This window comes from Pseudomassariella vexata (assembly GCF_002105095.1).
Source record: "Pseudomassariella vexata strain CBS 129021 chromosome Unknown BCR38scaffold_1, whole genome shotgun sequence".
NCBI classification, from domain to species: domain Eukaryota; kingdom Fungi; phylum Ascomycota; class Sordariomycetes; order Amphisphaeriales; family Pseudomassariaceae; genus Pseudomassariella; species Pseudomassariella vexata.
In genome coordinates this window covers 3,038,163-3,053,526 of record NW_024467956.1, presented here as the reverse complement: position 1 = coordinate 3,053,526, position 15,364 = coordinate 3,038,163, and the positions used below count along the sequence as shown (strand labels likewise).

Sequence of the window (15,364 nt, the reverse complement as noted above, 5' to 3'; positions counted from 1 at the left end):
AGAGGCGAATCCTGGTGAGGGGTGCTCACGTTTTACACCCAGAAGTCGCCGTTACAGAAGAGAATCGCTCTTGAAGAAAGGGAGTCGTTGCAGCTATGAGACTCGAAGAACCTGACACGAGGCAAGTCCCAATGAGGACAGCTTACGTCGTTAACATGCACACAAGTCGCTTCTGCGGCGATGAACGCATGGATTAAGGACATTGGAGTTTGTTGTTGTCCAGAGCGATCATCACTCAACTATACTTTGAGTATATCTCCCAGGCCTGGTTGGGAGATCTGGAAAGGGGCCGTGAAAAGAGAGAGATTTGGTCTTCAAGATGTTCACCCACGAGTCTGTGTTCATGGCATGGCACCCAAGATTCCATGACGGATTCTTGTACAGGTTAGATACCCTTTCATTTTGCGCTTCTTGCGATAGGAATCAAGTATTTGTTTTCGCTCAGCCGTTCTAACTGTTTACCGGTGAGCAGCTCAAGAAACATCCCTAGTAGATACTTTCTGCCCTCCTGGAATGTTATGAGGGTTCCAATCGGTTGATATTGTTACGTCGGCAGGCAGTGGATCCATCTGCAAAACGCAAATAGGCTTATAGTTGACAACTCAAGGGACTTGATGATTCAAATCATGCTTCTCCACCGGTAGAGCTTTGTGTACGCACACCAAGTGGAGGCAGCGGCTCTTCGGCATGTTGGGTCTCACTTTGGCTGCATCTTGGTCGTCGACAATATTTGTAGGTGTACAGCAACAGTCGGAAGCCACAGCTCTAGCAGGACTTACATGCATACAAGTATGGTCTCGCTCCATCAACTACTTTGGGAACATATCACACCCGGAGACGAAGTACATGCGACTTGTGCTTCAATCCAGTTCGATCTAGATTGTTGTTCAACAAGCGATGCTTGCTGTGTAGTCTTGGTGATTGAAGTAGGTTGCTTAGTCAACAGTCAGGTGAACTGTGGTTCAGGCCCCGCTAGAGTACCAGCCCAATCGCCTCTATCGGATAGTGGCATAGACACGTGACTAATCACAGCCTGAAGCGGCGGTACAGACCCATCGCTTAGGTAATATCAACATAGCGCGGCGCTAACTGTGTAGTGTACCTTCCCGAGCTTCGGCGATTGCGATGACGGGTTGATGTTGTTGAACGTACTTTCCAAATAGCCCACTGTCTATTCAGTGAACTTCATCTTCAACGCATCGACAAAGTCAGAGTACCCAAAAAAAATCGGCAGTTTCACCGAAAACAATGCGATTGTGCGTAATATCAAGCGCTCTTCAGCTCATGACGACGCGACATCGATAAGCCTTTCAAAAATGGGTTCGGGAGCGGTGCGACGCGCTGGGCTGCTCCCGCAACGCGGCTCAAGCATTGGCAGGTTCCTGTGCAGCTCACAGCAGCATTCTACTGGTCTTGGCCTCGGCCTGAGCCACAAAGTATTGCCGGCACTTCCAGCTGTTCCTCCGATTTCCGGTAGTGGGATCCGATGCTGGAGTCAAAGAGGATTTTTCAGCGGTACGCTTCTTCTCAAAGAACGTGTGATCGAATCCCAATTCACCACCGTGTTTACTCCGAAGACCATCAGTGGATTAGCGGGCCGGCGATATCTCAAGACCAACGCAGTATGGAGCCCCCCGGTCTCTGTTCTACGCCGATTCTCTGCCACAAAGGCAGCCCAAAAGAACGGTTACAAGGCTATTAAGAAGGACGGGATTGCTGAGATTAAAGAGACGACCTCTGAGAAAGGGCACAAGAAGGAACTGGCCGATCTCGAATCATTTGGTACAACGGAGAAAGCAAGCAAGGCTGCCCAGGTCAATTTACGAGCACGTCTCTCCAAGGAGGGCAAGGGCGCTTCGAAGAAGAAGTGGCTCGATGGACTGCGTGAGATTTGGCGGCTATTGTATATTGCTCGCCCAGAGCTCAAATATCTAGGTGTTGCTGTGGTTCTACTGCTCATCTCATCTGCGGTAACCATGTCAATCCCTTTGTCTGTTGGCAAGATTATGGACCTCGCTACCAAAGGGTCTCCCGACGAGGCCAAGCTCTTTGGTTTGACCTTCTACCAGTTCTTCGCTGCCTTGGGTGCTGTCCTCACCGTTGGTGCTACGGCTAACTTTGGCCGAATCATCTTGTTGCGCATTATTGGCGAGCGTGTGGTTGCACGCCTTCGATCGCAGCTCTATCGGAAGACGTTTATTCAAGACGCTGAATTCTTTGATGCAAACCGAGTCGGCGACCTAATTTCTCGGCTGAGCGCAGATACTATCATTGTCGGAAAGAGCATCACTCAAAATGTCTCGGATGGTCTCAGATCAATTGTTAGTGGAATAGCAGGCATGTGTGCGATGGCTTGGATCAGCCCTGGCCTTACTACTGTCATTCTGTACGCAGGCCCCTTTGTCGCTGGTGCTGCATTTTTCTATGCTAGAGCGATTCGGAGGCTCAGCCGTGACATCCAAAAGAATGTTGGCACGTTGACCAAGGTTGCAGAGGAGCGACTCAGCAACGTGAAGACCAGTCAAGCCTTCACGGGCGAGATTCAGGAAATGCACCGTTACAACAGGCAAATTCGCAAGGTCTTCCAACTCGGCAAGAAGGAATCGATATTCACTGCGACATTTTTTGCCTCGACTGGATGGATGGGTAACATGACGATTTTGGCGTTGCTGTGGTTCGGTGGTGGCTACGTCCGAGACGGTCTAATGAGCTTGGGAGACTTGACGTCTTTCATGATGTATACGGTATTCGCAGGGTCTAGCCTATTCGGTGTTTCCGGATTTTTTTCGGAGCTCATGAAGGGCGCTGGCGCAGCAACCCGACTCTTCGAACTTCAGGACAGAGTAGTTGGCATACCCCCTACAAAGGGCGTCAAGGTCGTATCGGCCCAGGGCCCTATCAAGTTTTCCAAAGTTTCGTTCGCATACCCTACTCGACCAGCAGTGTCTATATTCAACCATCTCGATTTCGAAATTCCTTCCGGTAGCAATGTCTGTGTCGTTGGACCATCTGGAGGTGGAAAATCGACGGTTGCATCTTTATTGTTGCGATTCTATGACCCGACCTCTGGAACTATATCGATCAATGGAGTCGACATTTCCACAATGAACGTCAAGTCTCTGCGTCGTCGCATTGGTATGGTTTCACAAGAGCCAGTCTTGTTCTCGGGCACTGTTGCTGAGAACATTGCGTATGGCCGACCCAAGGCCCCGAGATCCGAAATTATCGCTGCTGCCCAGAAAGCCAACTGTCAGTTCATCCAAGATTTCCCGCAGGGTCTGGAGACCCAAGTCGGTGCTAGAGGTGCCCAGCTGTCTGGTGGTCAAAAGCAAAGAATTGCTATCGCCCGAGCTTTGCTCAAGGATCCGGATATTCTCATTCTTGATGAAGCCACCTCGGCCCTTGACGCTGAATCAGAGACGCTCGTCAATGCGGCTTTGGCCAACTTGCTCAAAGGTCGTAGTACTACAATCTCGATTGCGCACAGACTTTCTACTATAAAGCGATCCGATAAAATCATTGTGCTCTCGAATGATGGCACCGTGGCAGAAATCGGACCGTATTCCGAACTCAGTGCCAATCCAGATAGTGCTTTCAGCAAACTCATGGAGTGGCAGATGAGTGCCAACGAAGTCCAAGATCCGCGCCAGCTCGGAAATCCTCACACTAAGGAGATCGATGAGGAGCTGGAGGAACTTGTGGAGGAGGAAGAAGAAGAAGAAGACGCAGAAGACCAGGCTGATGTCCCGAGTGAAGAAAAGCCTCAAAAATAATTCTTGTTATACCACACACTATGCATTTGACGGCGGTACAGGTTTGGCATTTTACGGATAGTCCTTGATATATGGGCGGACCTTGGACAGGTTTCTTAGAAGGGAGCCAGGTCATAAAGAGGAAATCGAGATCAATGAGATCCTATTTGTACATGTAGAATTAGGTTTTGCCCTGGCACTCCACTCGATACCTTGCATTTTTGGACTTGCCAGGCAATTGAAGGGCCTTTCGGACAGAGGTTCGAAAACGACAATTTACGAATGTGCGATTCCAAGCTTGCTAGTTTTACACAAGTGAATCCTCGAGATGCGTTACCAAGTGACGCAGCCAAGCAGAAACTGCTGGGACCCACATCTCAGGCAGCCGTAACTGTTGAGGAACCTCAGATACGACTCAAGCTGACAAGGAAGCTGCTAAAAGTTGGACTCTCTGTCCTGTTGGGGTCATGGGATTGAGGCTGAGTTCACAAGGACGGTGTACATGCTTAGTTTTTGAAGCATGTGAAGCACGCCGGTGGATGCCGACTTTTTGCAGGATCCCTCCCGGCTACCAGGATTACAAGCTTGCCTGCCCTTTCGTTGTGTGCATCGACCTACCTTCAGCTTTCGAACCATTATCTTGTCCATGTCGTATTTTCTAGATATTATGTTGATAAGTCCGCTAGTAACAACATCGATTTTTGAGTCTTTACAAGATACCTACTTTGCACATACACATTATTGTTGTGGCTTGAGAGTTTGATTACTCTGCCTAATCCACTGGCTCAACTCAGCTAAGCTCAATACTACTTAAATACTGAGGTAAGCTCGGAAGATGGAACGTCAAGGACATATAAGAGGCTAATTTCGCAGCTGAAGGACTGCTACCATCGGCTCTTAAAACCAACACAACTGAGTTCCTACCTCTCTGCACAATGGTCACCGAGACCGAAGGCAGCTTCACCATTGGTGATGTGAGCCTACACACCAAAACTTGGATGGTGCATATTTCCACTTCAGTCATATCTGCATACTCACTGACAGTCAAAACAGCCCGATGGACCGCCCAAAGCCAAAGTCATCATGGTCCACGGCTTCAACGACCACGTGGACCGCTACTACGACTTTTTCCCCACGTTAGCGCGCGCCGGCATAGCCGTGTACGGGTTCGACCAGCGCGGCTGGGGCCGCAGCGTCAAACACCCGTCGCAGCGCGGCCTGACGGGCCCGACTTCTCTCGTCATTGCCGACATCGCCGCCTTCATCCGGTTGCAGCTGCCCTCGCCCGTTCCCATCTTCGTGCTTGGCCACTCGATGGGAGGCGGCGAGGTACTAACCCTGGCTAGCTCGCCCGAGTACGAGGATTTGATTACTCAAGTCCGTGGCTGGATCTTAGAAGCGCCCTTCATCGCGTTCGCGCCCGAGGAGACGCCCGGGTGGTTCAAAGTGCTCAGCGGCAAGCTGGCGAGTCGGTTACTGCCGCATTTCCACCTAGAGCACGTCATACCGCCCGAGCACGTCGTCCGGGACGCCGATGTGCAACAGAGTATCCGCGACGATAATTTGTTACACAACATGGGGACTCTGGAAGGGCTGGCTAGTCTGCTGGAACGGACGGACAACCTGTTCAAGCGCAAGGTGAAGCTGAGTCCCAAGGTCAAATCGCTTGTTATCATGCATGGGGACCACGACAAGGCGTGTAGCTACGAGAGGGCCAAGGAGTGGTTCGAGGCGCAGAGCATTGAGGACGGGCAGTTTAAAACGTATGAGGGGTTCTATCACCAGCTTCATGCTGACCCGGGGAAGGAGGGGTTTTATCAGGATGTCGTGAATTGGATTCTGAAGCGGGTTGGGCCTGAGGCTGATAGCAGCCGTGTTCCTACTATTACGACTACGGCACCGACTCCGCTGTCGGAAAATGCGCCTAATTCTAAGTTGTGAGAGGCAAACCGGCAGGTGGCATTGAGGAAGCAGCGTGGAGTGAAGGGCGCTGCGGTTGACCGCAAGAGCTAGGCATTGCTTATGGCGCTCGACTCAGAAAAGAGTAATTATCGGCGCATATGCGTCGCTACGTAATTGGGATTGATTGATAGTTCAGACCTCTACCATAAGCTGCTCAGTGCGATTACCCTATTGCCGGTTCGAGATATCAATTTGAGAGTGCTGGTGGAAGTCCGTAGCCACAAGTTTGGAAACGACCACCTGGACCCCGACCTAATTGGACGCACGAGCCACGTATTTGGTGGGGCCAGCATAACAGCCAGCTGCTTAGTATGGCTTTCGAGAGGCGTACAAAGGAGACAACGAGCTTCGATCAACCCAACTTCGGCGCCTTTTTGTAACGACCGTCCAGCTCTTTTCGCCAGCTACCTTTCCTCAGTGCTGGTAATTTCTCCTCGGCTGGCCCGTCGCGGGCGATTGTGATCTGTCAACATGAGTTCTCGTAAGTCCAACCCGACCCGCGCCTTGTACAGCTGGCCTCAAGTGGAATGTCTCTCCCCTTGGAGGTTGAAATATCCCACGACGTTGACCATGACACCATCACAGTGAAGCAATTCATCCGCAATGTGCGTGCGGCCAAGACCATCGCCGACGAGCGCGCCGTCATTCAGAAGGAAAGCGCGTCGATACGAGCAAGCTTCAGAGAAGAGAGCGGAGACCACAATGTCAGGTGCGAACGAGATGAAGCCTAGGTACCGCGATAGCGCGTATACTGTGGACTGACCAGGTTGATAGACGTAACAATGTGGCCAAGCTGTTGTACCTCTTTACCCTCGGTGAGAGAACACACTTCGGCCAAATAGAATGCCTCAAGCTTCTGGCGTCGCCACGCTTCGCAGACAAGCGTTTGGGACACCTGGCCACTAGCCTGCTGCTCGACGAGAATCAGGAGGTCTTGACATTAGTCACCAACTCACTGCAGAAGTAGGTGGACTGCAGCTCGAGCCAAACATGCCCACGGCTACATATAGATATACTAACAACCCATCAGTGACCTTGCCCATAGTAACCAATATGTCGTCGGTCTGGCGCTCTGTACCCTTGGCAACATTGCTTCCATTGAGATGTCCCGAGATCTCTTCTCGGACATCGAGAAGATAATATCGACGAGCAACCCCTACATTAAACGAAAAGGCGCCCTGTGCGCCATGAGGATATGTCGAAAGGTGCCCGATCTGACGGAACATTTCGTTGAAAAGGCGGCTGCATTGCTCACCGACAGGAACCACGGTGTTTTGTTGTGCGGTCTCACACTCGTCACCAGCATGTGTGAAGCAGATGAGGAAGAGGGCGGCGAAGAGGGCATTGTTGACAAGTACAAGCAGTTCGTGCCGGTGCTGGTGCGAACGCTGAAGGGGCTTGCCACATCTGGGTATGCCCCCGAACACGATGTTACCGGCATTACCGATCCCTTCCTGCAAGTCAAGATTCTGCGGCTGCTTCGAGTACTTGTCCGTGGCGACCCCGAGGGTACCGAGCAGATCAATGATATCTTGGCCCAGGTTGCGACAAATACCGACTCGTCCAAGAATGTTGGCAACTCTATTCTCTACGAGGCTGTACTCACTATTCTGGACATAGAGGCTGATTCGGGACTCCGAGTGCTGGGTGTCAACATCCTTGGAAAGTTCCTCACAAACCGCGACAATAATATTCGATATGTTGCATTGAATACGCTCATCAAGGTGGTTGCTATCGAACCCAATGCCGTCCAAAGACACCGAAACACCATCCTCGAGTGTTTGAGAGATCCCGATATCAGCATTCGACGGAGAGCGCTGGACTTGAGTTTCACGCTCATCAACGAAAGCAATGTCCGTGTTCTGATCCGGGAGCTCTTGGCATTCTTGGAGGTTGCAGACAACGAATTCAAGCCTACCATGACTAGTCAGATCGGCATCGCTGCGGATAGATATTCCCCTAACAAGAGGTGGCACATTGATACCATGCTGAGAGTCTTGACTCTGGCTGGAAACTATGTCAAGGAACCTATCATGTCCTCCTTCATTCGACTTGTTGCTACTACACCCGAGCTGCAGACTTATGCGGTTCAGAAACTATACGCTAACCTGAAGAAGGATATCACACAAGAAAGCTTAACCCAAGCCGGAGCTTGGTGTATCGGCGAATATGGAGATTCGTTGATACGCGGGGGTCAGTATGAAGAAGAGGAACTTGTCACGGAGGTCAAAGAACATGAGGTTATCGATTTGTTTTCCACCATCCTCAATAGCAGTTACGCCACGCAAGTATCAACCGAGTACATCGTTACAGCATTGATTAAACTCAGCACACGGCTATCCGACGCGTCTCAGGTTGAACGAATTAGGCGGCTCATTCAGCTACACCAGACTAGCTTGGACGTCGAGGTGCAACAGAGGTCCGTAGAGTATGGCAATCTCTTCTCGTACGATGAGATACGCCGCGGTGTTTTGGAGAAGATGCCACCGCCACAAATCAAGGAGTCGTCCCGAGTGCTAGGCGAAGCTAGCCTGAAGACCAAGAGGGCGGCAAACCGGAAATCCAAACTTGTCGCGAAACCGACCACGGATCAAGATCTGCTGGATCTTATGGGAGACACCAGCTCGCCGTCTTTGACGTCAACGACAAACGGCGGACAGAGCAACACGGATCTCCTCGCAGACATCTTGGGTGGCACCTCATCAGGCCCAACTTCTGGTTCGCCCGCGCCGCAACAATCTAATGTTTCTTCTATTATGGATCTCTTTGGCGGCGGCCCATCTGGGTCTCCTGCCCCTGCCGCAGCACCCGCCAGCTTCGGCTTGGATGCCTTTGGTGGTATGGGTACTCCACCTCAGCCTCAAGCTGCACCTCGAGCCCCTGCCGGTATCCCTTGCTACGACACCAACGGCGTCAACGTGACGTTGCAACTCCAGCGGAACACAGAGGGTGCCGTCCAGGTTCTGAGCCGATTCCGGAACAACTCGGGGGTTCAAGTATCCAATGCTGGTTTACAAGCTGCGGTGCCGAAGTCCCAAAAGCTGCAGCTGCTGAGTATTTCGAACACGGAAATTCCGCCGGGTGGTGAAGCAACGCAGATGATGAGGATCATAGGTAGCAAGGGAGTAAGTTGGCAATTTTTTCTTTTTCCCTGTTTCCTTCTTTTTGGTCTTGTTTGCAACACTTCAAGAACTTGACTAACACAATTCGTGCAGCCTCTGAGATTACGTTTGAGAATCGGTTATTCACATCCTTCGGCAGGACAAGTTGTGGATCAGGTGAACTGGACGGAACCATCTTGAGTGCTAGCATACGCGAAATAAAAGGAGGCTCAGGTGTCCGATATCCCACTTTTGCAGCTATTGTTTTGACTTGGATGCGTGTGAGCGACTTGGTGATTAGAATTTAGATGACGCACGAAATGTTTAGTCTTCAAAATAACGAATGAACTAACAGTTGTCAATGACGGACGAAATAGTACTGGGCTGGCGAAATATGCAATATTACAGATGGAATTATATCATGTGAATTTGTCAGATAGGGTCAGTAATAACTTGGTCAGAAAGCTACTATGCTAAGCGGTCTTTTTGCTCTAATATTAGCGGATTTGAAGACACGGAAGGCGTACAGTAAACGGTAGACGACAATATACAACGCTAGCAAGTGCAATAATCATATCATCACTAGAGTTAGTGTTAAACTGCGGGATCACCCCTGACGACAGCCACCAACTATGTATTCTATCCCAACAGCAGGGCCCATCGGCAGAGTTAACAAGTAGGAGATGGCGAGCAATCACGAACTACATCATCAACTAGCCTTTCATAATGTACTACAAACTGAAGATCCAGAGCGTATAGTTGGTTGCGTCGCAACATGAATAGATGCTCGGAGGCTCTGTTGATGGCCGAGTATCTGCCACCATAGGTTTGTGAATGTGCTTCCCTCCTGTGACCTCATCTCAGAGTATCCCGGTCTACCACCACTTTTCACACAAGACCCGACGGGTTTCCATCCCCATGCCCATGCCCTTCTCCGTCGCAGTAAGCCGCGTCACAAATCCATCCGTCATGTCCGGCACCCCACAGACATACACAACCGAGAACCTCTTGTCCGCCTCCCCAACCGCAGCTTCCACATCCCCTTCGTTCATCCTCCGCCCCCAAAAAGGCACATCGACCTCATTACAACTCACCACACCCTTTTCCTCCTCTCCACCCGTCAGGAAAAGCTTCAATTCCCCTTTCACCTTCTCGCTTGCAAAGATGTTGGCGATTCGATCTAGAAACAACATTTTATCCGTCTCCCTTTCCCCGCCAGGATCTTTCATCGAATACAAAAACTTGACCTCCAAATGCGTGTGCGCATCCCCCTTCTCGGCAATAGCTCCCAACATGCTAACTAACGGGTTGACCCCAAGCCCTCCCGCCACAAAAATCACCTTGCGCAGCGATCGCACGTTGATTGCCGGGGGCGGCCAGACGAAACTGCCTCCAACGCGGACCCGGATCTCGCTGCTGAGGATGGACGACGAAGGATCCTGCCATAGCCAGGCGGCGGCCGGGTTGTCGGGGGATTTCCGGACCGCGAGTTCCAGGTAGCCTGGTGGCGAGTCGGCGACGAAGGAGGCTGCTTGCGCGGGGGTCGAGGTTAGGGTGAAGCCGCCAGGTTTGGAAATGGAGGGGGGGAAGAGGTCGAGCCATTGGCCGGGGAGGAACTGTGGGGGTTGTAAGTTTATTTGTGCTTGCTAGGTAGGTAGTGTGATATACTGGATGAAAATTGAATCCGGGGATGAGTGAAAGTGAATTAAGTGACGTACGCGGATGACGGGCACGTCCTTGGGGACCTCGAGGCGAAAAAGGCGTATTGACTCGTTGATCTCGTCAATCTGCTTGACTATCACGGTGTTGAGGGACTGAACCAAAGGTCAAATTTCATTCAAAATAATCTACTGCTAGTCGATTGTACATGCCTTGTCTCGTGGCTCTGCCGCAGTCCGTTCTAAGTGACCCGTCCCGGCTGGAGCGGATGCCATCCTGGCGAGCTGCTCTTACCATTCAAGAGTGTTCGCATCAATTAATAGATGACAGATGAGACGGGACGACACGAAAATGTGTATTTGCAGATTGTGACTTCGATAGAGAGCCCCAGGCCCACGTGTTTGTTGAATGAGATCTGATGAAGTGAAAGCAGCTGCATAGAGAGGGAAGAAGCTCCGTCGAGAGGAAAGCTTAAGTGGGGGCGGCGCGTCACAACCCGGAATATACTCAGTCATAGAATGATGACGACTCCGGACTCCCAGAGCGTCAGCCCGAGAGTGAAATGACCCTACACTTCATCTTAATTGCCTCCTGCATTACCGAAACCTTGTATTTGACCAACCGTATTGCTGAGTTCTATGATTTATCCAGAAACATAGATTTCACTTCATGTACATGTCCCACTGAAGGGCGGGTGATTTATAGGCACTATGCTACTTCTGATGACGGTCAACAAAAGGAAACATATTATACAATAGTATTAGTTTAAGTCCCGCAGAAAATGCGAAGAAAACCCATCATTCGTTTATGTTGAGGCGAACGGAAGCATCTTGAGAAATTTGTCCGAAATACCTAGCCTACCCATGCCTGGCACGCATAACAGCGACATAGATACATGGGTTACTTCAAGACTGCCTAGGAATACTTGAGCTGAAATAACCATTCATAATACTATTCATGCGGATGGTACTGGAAGCAAACGATGCCCTCTTATCTGCGTTGCCCGCGTCGTCGTTCTGGGGACTTGAAGTTCAGTAGCCCTGTCATGGTGTAGCGTAGAGTTTTCCTCAGGACAAGCAAATATGGATGCTGCATTCTGACCTGCCTACCTCGACTCATGAAAACAGTTTCTTGGCCTATCGAAGTGACCCGCAGGAACATTGGATCAGATCCAGTTGCTAGCTGGTCCGTCCTCCATTCCATTTTTCAGCCTAGAATCACGGCAAGACTCCCAAGTGTGGCGCTCCTTGGACGGCGCCGCGCTGCCATCAGTACCATTATCCACATATAATTTTTTACCTCGCTCCGATTTGGAATGGTACAGCTCATGTGTTATCTCATTTGCAGGTTTCTTGGTGGTGTAGTGGGCTTTCTCGGTTGAGTGGTTTGCTTCCACTGCTTTGGCAGAAGTATTTGGGTCCCAGGCCTTATGCTCATCAATGGATCGAGGTCCGATATCACTATACCTGGCTCGACGGTGATGCTCGTCCAAGCGGGGCGGGGTGTGTTTCTTCTCCAGTCGCGGGCTCCACAGACGATCGAACGGAGTCGACTGAACTGGGGACGGGGTGTGTCTCATCCATTCAGACTCGGTCAAGGATAATGAGCCAACATCAACCGAATCGTGAAAGAATGTGCTATCCGAAATGGACATGGGTATCCTAGGTCGTGGTCTCTTCGGCAATGGCTGAGCGATCAGGGAGCTGAAAGTCGCAATTTGACGTTCCAGAACGCTCCCAGTAGTGGATAAGTAGCCCTTCGGGGATGGTCGTTTGGGCGATAGCGAAGCAACAGTTGACGGTGGCGAGTTCTCATAGTCTGAATCAGAGTCGTCCTCTCTGCTCTTGCTCTTTTTCGGAGGCAGCAAGACCAGCGACGGGTGGGAGGATATGACCGTACGGGCAACATCAATACCAATGTCGTCATCACCAAACTCGCCGCTATCGACGTATTGGGCAAGGGAAGGGGTTAGGGATGGGCAGCTAGATCGGAGTGATGATTTAGAGGATGCTCGGGATTTCAGGTCTGTTGTGGGAGGCTCTGGTAGTGGTCGTTGAAGCATCTCTGGCGTAATGGCATCGCGTATGGCCTTGCTTGGCTGCGGGATCGCCTGACTAGACGCCGCAGACGGGAGAAGCTCTGGGGGGCTTCTCAGGAAATATTTGTCTGGGGTGTTGTTCGCTGCAGCCCCCTTTCCCACTCCTCTGTCGCTATCAACGAATACTTCCGAGTCTAGCGACTCGATTCCGAATGTGAATTGGGATGTGCTAGGAGTCTGCAATTCAGGAGACGAGTCGGGAACACCCTGGCATTGGTCTTCGTCGAAGTTGCGTGAGTCGTCTCGTAGAATTTGAGGCCGAGAATCAGACTGAGGGATGAGATTGAGCTGTAAGAGATGCTTCATAGATCGATAATGGAAGCGGAAGCTTGCATATGGCGCATCTTTCGGGTCGATCAGCAACCAATCGTAGTATGTGGCATCTTGAGGGTTCTCGACCAGTCCTCCGCTCGGCGAACTTTTGAAGCCCATTAGCACCCTGCAACTCCATATCGACGTTGCGACGATGTGGTGACTTACGCGATTCCATAACGCTCCTGGGTACGGAACTCCGTCATCTTGGGAGTGCGACGCTTCCGCCCTTTAGAACGAAATACCTGCACCTCTATAAGACCGCCATCTTCTGCCACAGACTTGTGTTCCAAGCCAGGCATGAAATGGAAATAACGACTCTCTATTCCAACATCCTTCCACTCGACCCCACTGGCCTCGTCTTGCCATCGTTGGCCGGGTTCATACAATGCCCGCACGACAGTGCCACTGAGGGACTTTTGCGGGTGGCTGTGCTTTTCATTATTCTCGCTCTTGGCCAGGATCCCCCATGAGGTGATGAGACGTCCATTCATAAACATCTTGAAGAACAAGTGGCTGGCTGGTTCAGGGACACGAATGACATGATACTTCAGCCAGAACTGTTCGCCTAGATAATTATCAATCGGGATGTAGAGCATAAGGTGTTAACAATCTTACCTGGCATAGAAGGGATGTAGACAGATATACGAGGGTTGACCTTTCGCTGGCGTGTTGGATCTCCATCCGAGAGCATCGAAGCCTCAGATGGATGTCGCGGACCCAGAAGAACTGTTGCCTCGGTACGAACATCATCAGCAGCAACCAGACAGACAGATGAGCCGTCGGGATGGGGGTATTCAGTCAGCCTTTTGGCCTCGCGACTTGCGACCACCGAGATCTCGATTCCACGAAAGATGGGCATCTTGGCAAATGAGGCTGCCCAGTGATTGACAATGTACCTGGTAGAGATACAATGCAAATGTGATGGTGAATGGCAGACGTGACGTGACGCGAGAGTCAGGTAGGTCACCAGAATGGAAACGAAGCTCTGGTCGCTCGACTGGTCCACAACGAAAGGCGTAAACTTCAGAATTTGGTTCAACCTGTGTCGCGCATTGCGTCCTGCCTTCCATCCGAGTAAGCTATTCAGGGTCGTAACTTCCCATTTGCAATATCTGTATGGGATGTGCGCGCCTGCCCGAACCAGCAGAAGCCAAACACCCCGCCATCACATCACTTCATTTCGTGATCTGTCGAAAAATCCGAGAGATTATAATAACCTGCCACAAAATTTTGTAATTATAGAAATCAGAACAGCCCTTGTCGCACAGAATCAACACGCTCGCACTTCGAAACTAGTCAGGTGCTACATCGACAGAGATAGATTTTTTGGGAACGGCGTCTATTACCAATCACGGGGTTTTGCTATTTGCGTGTGAGCTTGGGTTATAATGCGCGTACAAGACGAAGTGGCCAAAATGGAAAGGGGAACTCTGCATAAATGCTGGCTTGTTGTAACCTATCTCTTGCGCTGGAATATCTTTGCCACCGAAAGGGGCAACAGGGCACACCCGAGGAACCAGAAATTGTTTCCATGATCTCTCAGCAATTTGGGCTCCCTGTTTCGTCCGTTTCCGCAGGCCAATGTGATCTTAAGCTTGAATAGTCCGCACCAGTCAACACTTCCGTAACCGGTCGAAAGACTTTGTGCCACGATAGACATACTCGTCCCAGCGTATTCTTTCATAGAGCCCTCTATTCCATACAATCCGAGTCCCATATATACACATCAGGATAGCGGCAGGGCGGCAGGGGCGGCTCACGCCTTGTCCAGGAAGAAGGCCTTCTTCCCATTCGCAGCATCCTCATTGTCTATCAACCCCAGAGTCCGTATTTGACCTGCGCTCGGCGCTTTTTCTCGTCCCCCTGAAGATTCAGCTTTTCGGAATGCAGCTTGTAGAGCTCTTACTCTCGCATGCTACAAAAGGCTTGTGTTAGTTTCGCATTGTCCCTGGAAGCAATGGCATTGGGGACCGTTGGCTGCTGACCTCCTTCTTGTGGTGCAAGCATTCGTAGTAATCCTCCAACACGGGCGCGCACTTCTTCTTTCCTGAATCGTCCTCGGAGGATGTGTTAACAACGTAGCAGGCTAAGACCTCCTGCCAGAAAGGAAAGCATCGGCCCGGGCCTGTCGGGATCAATTGAGTAAGCGTTTGAGAGCATTGAGGATAGAATAAGACTAACCTCCCTGGAGACCGAATCCAGACGCCATGGTTGTGCCGCAAGGAGCTATGAGTTCGTAGGCGTATTGGGACTCAATTGAACGCCGGTCTTCGTACTTGATTCACGTTTGACGTTGAAGTCGCGGGAGCTGGGCAGGCCAAGTTCCACTTTGGCATGGGGCTGGTGTGGAGCTTCAGCCACACCCGTCATTTGACTTACAGCTCTGGCTTGCGACTGCCAAGTCGGTGCTTCCAAGCATGTTATTGCATCGGGCCAGTTTGATTTCAAGGTCTCCTCTGCATCTAGCCACCCAAAAC

General features: G+C 50.9%; 6 protein-coding genes across 6 annotated transcripts; 3 read left to right on the top strand and 3 right to left on the bottom strand.

The window, feature by feature from the left end:
• Positions 1–1,127: 1,127 nt before the first annotated feature.
• Positions 1,128–4,231, top strand: BCR38DRAFT_417901 (putative ATP-binding cassette protein). Its single transcript, XM_040859183.1, has one exon. It carries the CDS (start codon positions 1,317–1,319, stop codon positions 3,771–3,773), a length of 2,457 nt encoding a protein of 818 aa, XP_040721342.1. The 5' UTR covers positions 1,128–1,316; the 3' UTR covers positions 3,774–4,231.
• Positions 4,230–5,921, top strand: BCR38DRAFT_359492 (Alpha/Beta hydrolase protein). The gene is made up of 3 exons (XM_040857148.1): positions 4,230–4,574; positions 4,626–4,753; positions 4,806–5,921. Exons 2-3 carry the CDS (start codon positions 4,688–4,690, stop codon positions 5,691–5,693), a joined length of 954 nt encoding a protein of 317 aa, XP_040721341.1. The 5' UTR covers positions 4,230–4,574; positions 4,626–4,687; the 3' UTR covers positions 5,694–5,921.
• On the top strand, positions 5,901–9,359 carry BCR38DRAFT_417898 (adaptin N terminal region-domain-containing protein). The gene is made up of 5 exons (XM_040859182.1): positions 5,901–6,195; positions 6,300–6,423; positions 6,489–6,677; positions 6,745–8,839; positions 8,930–9,359. Exons 1-5 carry the CDS (start codon positions 6,186–6,188, stop codon positions 9,014–9,016), a joined length of 2,505 nt encoding a protein of 834 aa, XP_040721340.1. The 5' UTR covers positions 5,901–6,185; the 3' UTR covers positions 9,017–9,359.
• A 141-nt stretch (positions 9,360–9,500) lies between these two features.
• BCR38DRAFT_417896 (uncharacterized protein) lies at positions 9,501–10,909 on the bottom strand. Its single transcript, XM_040859181.1, has 3 exons — positions 10,687–10,909; positions 10,534–10,629; positions 9,501–10,431 (listed from the first exon to the last, which is right to left on the bottom strand). Exons 1-3 carry the CDS (start codon positions 10,747–10,749, stop codon positions 9,691–9,693), a joined length of 900 nt encoding a protein of 299 aa, XP_040721339.1. The 5' UTR covers positions 10,750–10,909; the 3' UTR covers positions 9,501–9,690.
• A 612-nt stretch (positions 10,910–11,521) lies between these two features.
• Positions 11,522–14,175, bottom strand: BCR38DRAFT_19320 (uncharacterized protein). Its single transcript, XM_040854025.1, has 3 exons — positions 13,503–14,175; positions 13,053–13,452; positions 11,522–12,990 (listed from the first exon to the last, which is right to left on the bottom strand). Exons 1-3 carry the CDS (start codon positions 13,744–13,746, stop codon positions 11,640–11,642), a joined length of 1,995 nt encoding a protein of 664 aa, XP_040721338.1. The 5' UTR covers positions 13,747–14,175; the 3' UTR covers positions 11,522–11,639.
• Positions 14,176–14,643: 468 nt separating this feature from the next.
• BCR38DRAFT_329006 (uncharacterized protein) lies at positions 14,644–15,013 on the bottom strand (the record flags this gene model as incomplete). Its single annotated transcript, XM_040854848.1, has 2 exons — positions 14,644–14,802; positions 14,873–15,013. Coding segments are annotated over 2 exons (300 nt in total), but the record flags the coding sequence as incomplete, so codon positions are not given.
• Between the last annotated feature and the right edge of the window lie 351 nt (positions 15,014–15,364).